General features: G+C 59.8%; 1 protein-coding gene across 1 annotated transcript; it reads right to left on the reverse strand.

The window, feature by feature from the left end:
* Positions 1-225: 225 nt before the first annotated feature.
* DNAJC27 (DnaJ heat shock protein family (Hsp40) member C27) lies at positions 226-2,438 on the reverse strand (the record flags this gene model as incomplete). Its single annotated transcript, XM_027632837.1, has 3 exons — positions 2,253-2,438; positions 1,503-1,585; positions 226-431 (listed from the first exon to the last, which is right to left on the reverse strand). Coding segments are annotated over exons 1-3 (376 nt in total), but the record flags the coding sequence as incomplete, so codon positions are not given.
* Positions 2,439-3,121: the final 683 nt, after the last annotated feature.

Genomic DNA, 3,121 nt, shown 5'->3' on the forward strand with positions numbered 1-3,121 from the left:
TGACAGGCCCCAGGGAATGGATCCCAGTGGGAAAGGGGAGATTTGGGGGGGAGATTGGGAAGGGATTCCCGACTGGGAGGGTGGGGAGGGGCTGGGCTGGAATTCCCAGAGAAGCTGTGGCTGCCCCTGGATCCCTGGGAGTGTCCAAGGCCGGGATGGATTCCCTGGGATAGCGGGAGCTGTCCCTGCCCATGGAATGGGATGAGCTTTGAGCTCCCTTCCCACCCAACCCATTCCAGAATTCCAGGCCGCCGCGGCGAAATAAATTCCCAAGTTTTCTCGGCCCCAAGCCCGACCCAAGGCGGATTTTGGGAATGCTGAGGGATTCCAAGGGCTCCCAGGTGGGAAGTGGGGGCCGTACCTCGTAGAAGAAGGGATGTCCCGCCATGTCAAAGATGTTCACCTTGATCTCCCGGTCCCTGATCTGCACCCTGGAAAAAAAGACGTGGGAATCCAGGGAATCCTGGAATTGGTCAGCTTGGAAAAGCCCTCGGAGAACGTCAGCTCCAACCATCCAAGGCCATCCCGGATCCGTGTCCCCAAGGGCCACATCCACAGGGATTGGAAATTCCTCTGGGAATGGCGACTCCAGCCCTGCCCTGGGAAGTTCAGTCCAATGTTTAACCACCACAATTCCATGTGGGAATTGTTCCCAATATCCAATTAAACTTCCTCTCTGGTTGTTCCCTTCTCCTCCTGTCCCTTGTCCCCTGGGAATTGGGGACTTCCCGAAACTTCCTTCCAGGGAATTGTGGAGAGCTGGGACAGTGCCAGGACGGCACAGGATCCTTAGGGATGGTTCAGGTTGGAAAATCCCCCTGGGATCACGGAATCCAACCACCCCCAGCACTGCCAAGGCCGCCCCGGATCCGTGTCCCCAAGGGTCACATCCACAGGGATTGGAAATTCCTCCGGGAATGGCGACTCCAGCCCTGCCCCGGGAAGTTCATTCCAATGTTTAACCACCACAATTCCATGTGGGAATTGTTCCCAATATCCAATTAAACTCCCTCTCTGGTTGTTCCCTTCTCCTCCTCTCCCTCGTTCCCTGGGAATTGGGGACTTCCTGGAATTTCCTTCCAGGGAATTGTGGAGAGCTGGGACAGTGCCAGGATGGCACAGAATCCTTAGGGATGCTTCAGGTTGGAAAAACCCTTGGAGATCACGGAATCCAACCATTCCCAGCACTTCCAAGGCCACCCCTGACCTGTGTCCCCAAGGGCCACATCCACAGGGATCTGAAATCCCTCCGGGAATGGCGACTACACCCCTGCCCTGGGAAGTTCATTCCAGTGCCTGACAGCCCTTTCCATGTGGGAATTGTTCCCAATATCCCACCTGCCCCTCCCCTGAACCAGCTGGAGGCCGTTCCCTCTCCTCCTGTCCCTCATTCCCTGGAAGCAGAGCCCGACACCCCCCTCTGCTCCCGCCCTCGTGGCTCATCCCAGTTTCCCAGTCCCATCCCATCTTCCCAACCCCGTGTCCCATCTCCGTGTCCTCACTTGGTGACTCCGTAGTCGATCCCGATGGTCGCCAGGTACTTGGACACGAACCTCTTCTCGCAGTACCTCTTTATGATGCAGCTCTGGGAAAAGGGGGGAAAACGGGAATCTCAGCGGGAATGGCCCCAAACGGCCCCATATTCCCAAAAAACAGGGAATTCCCAGCGCCTCCTGGACGCTTTAAGCAGCGCCGGCCCCGCCCCTTTGGCCTGGCAGCCAATCAGAACCGGCGATACAAGGGAGGTCCCGCCCCTTCGGCTGTCAATCATCCACCTGAACTGCCAATCACCCACCGCCGGCCCCGCCCCTTCGGGGCGCAGCCAATTAAAACCGGCGATACCGAGTAGGTCCCGCCCCCCTCAGCTGTCAATCATCCTCCCCTCAGGTGTCAATCATCCCCTCAGAGTTGTCAATCATCCGTCCTTCGCCACGCCCCCGGAGCTGTCAATCATCCTCCCCCCAGCTGTCAATCAGCCCCTCGGAGCTGTCAATCATCCTCCCCCTCAGCTGTCAATCATCCGCCCTCCGCCGCGCCCCCTCAGCTGTCAATCATCCACCTGCCGCCGCGTCCCGCCCCTGTCAATCATCCCATAGTTCCACCCTCCCCATCACACACTTCCCTCTGATTGGCTCGTGCAGCCTTCATTCCGCCAATCGGCGGCCTTCTCAGCACAGCGCCCGCCTTCCCCCGTTTCTCATTGGATACCCGCCCTGCCCCTCATCGCCCGCCCGCCAATAGCTGCGCCTCACCTTGCCCACCTCCGCGTTGCCCATGGAGATGACTTTAACCCGCAGCGACTTGCGCGGCTCCTTCCGCTTCGGCGCGTTGGGCTCCATGGCGGGCCCGGAGCGCTCCGGTGCCGGCGGAGGCGGCGGGAGGACGCGCGGAGTGTCGGCGGCAGGGAGGGAGAGCGGCCGTTCCGCATCAGCCGCGCCGCTCCGCGCCGCAGCTCTCGCGAGACTTCGGGAGCACCCGGCAACGGCAACGCTGCGGCCCCACTGAGTTCTCGCGAGATTTCGGCGCCCTTAACCACCGGCAGGTGGCGCCAGGGGAGCGGGGGGGGTGGTGGGGACAGGGCGGGGGTCACGTGTCACCGTCACGTGTCACCGTCACGTGTCACGGGTGTCACTGTCCCTGTTTATTGTCACTTGTTCCTTATCCTTTGTCATCCATCCCCTCGTCCCTGTCACTTGTCATCTGTCACTTGTCCTTTGTCACTTGTCCCCTGTCTCTTGGCCCATATCCATTGTCCCCTTGTCCCTTGTCCCCTGTCACTTGTCCTTTGTCACCTCCCCCTTGTCCCTGTCACTGGTCCCCTGTCTCTTGTCCCGTATCCATTGTCCCCTCGTCCCTTGTCCCCTGTCACTTGTCCATTGTCACTTGTCCCCTATCACTTGTCACCTTCACCTTGTCCCTTGTCCCCTGTCCCTTGTCCATTGTCACTTCTCACCTACCCCCTGTCCATTGTCCCCTGTCCCCATCCCTTGTCCCTTGTCCCCTCTCCCTTGTCACCTGTCCCCTGACCCCTGTCCCTTGTCCATTGTCCCTTGTCCCCTGTCCCTCGTCACCTGTCCCTCGTCACCTGTCCCTTGTCCCCTGTCACTTGTCCCCTGTCACT

This window comes from Corapipo altera, unplaced genomic scaffold (assembly GCF_003945725.1).
Source record: "Corapipo altera isolate COAL_440 unplaced genomic scaffold, ASM394572v1 57905, whole genome shotgun sequence".
Taxonomy (NCBI): domain Eukaryota; kingdom Metazoa; phylum Chordata; class Aves; order Passeriformes; family Pipridae; genus Corapipo; species Corapipo altera.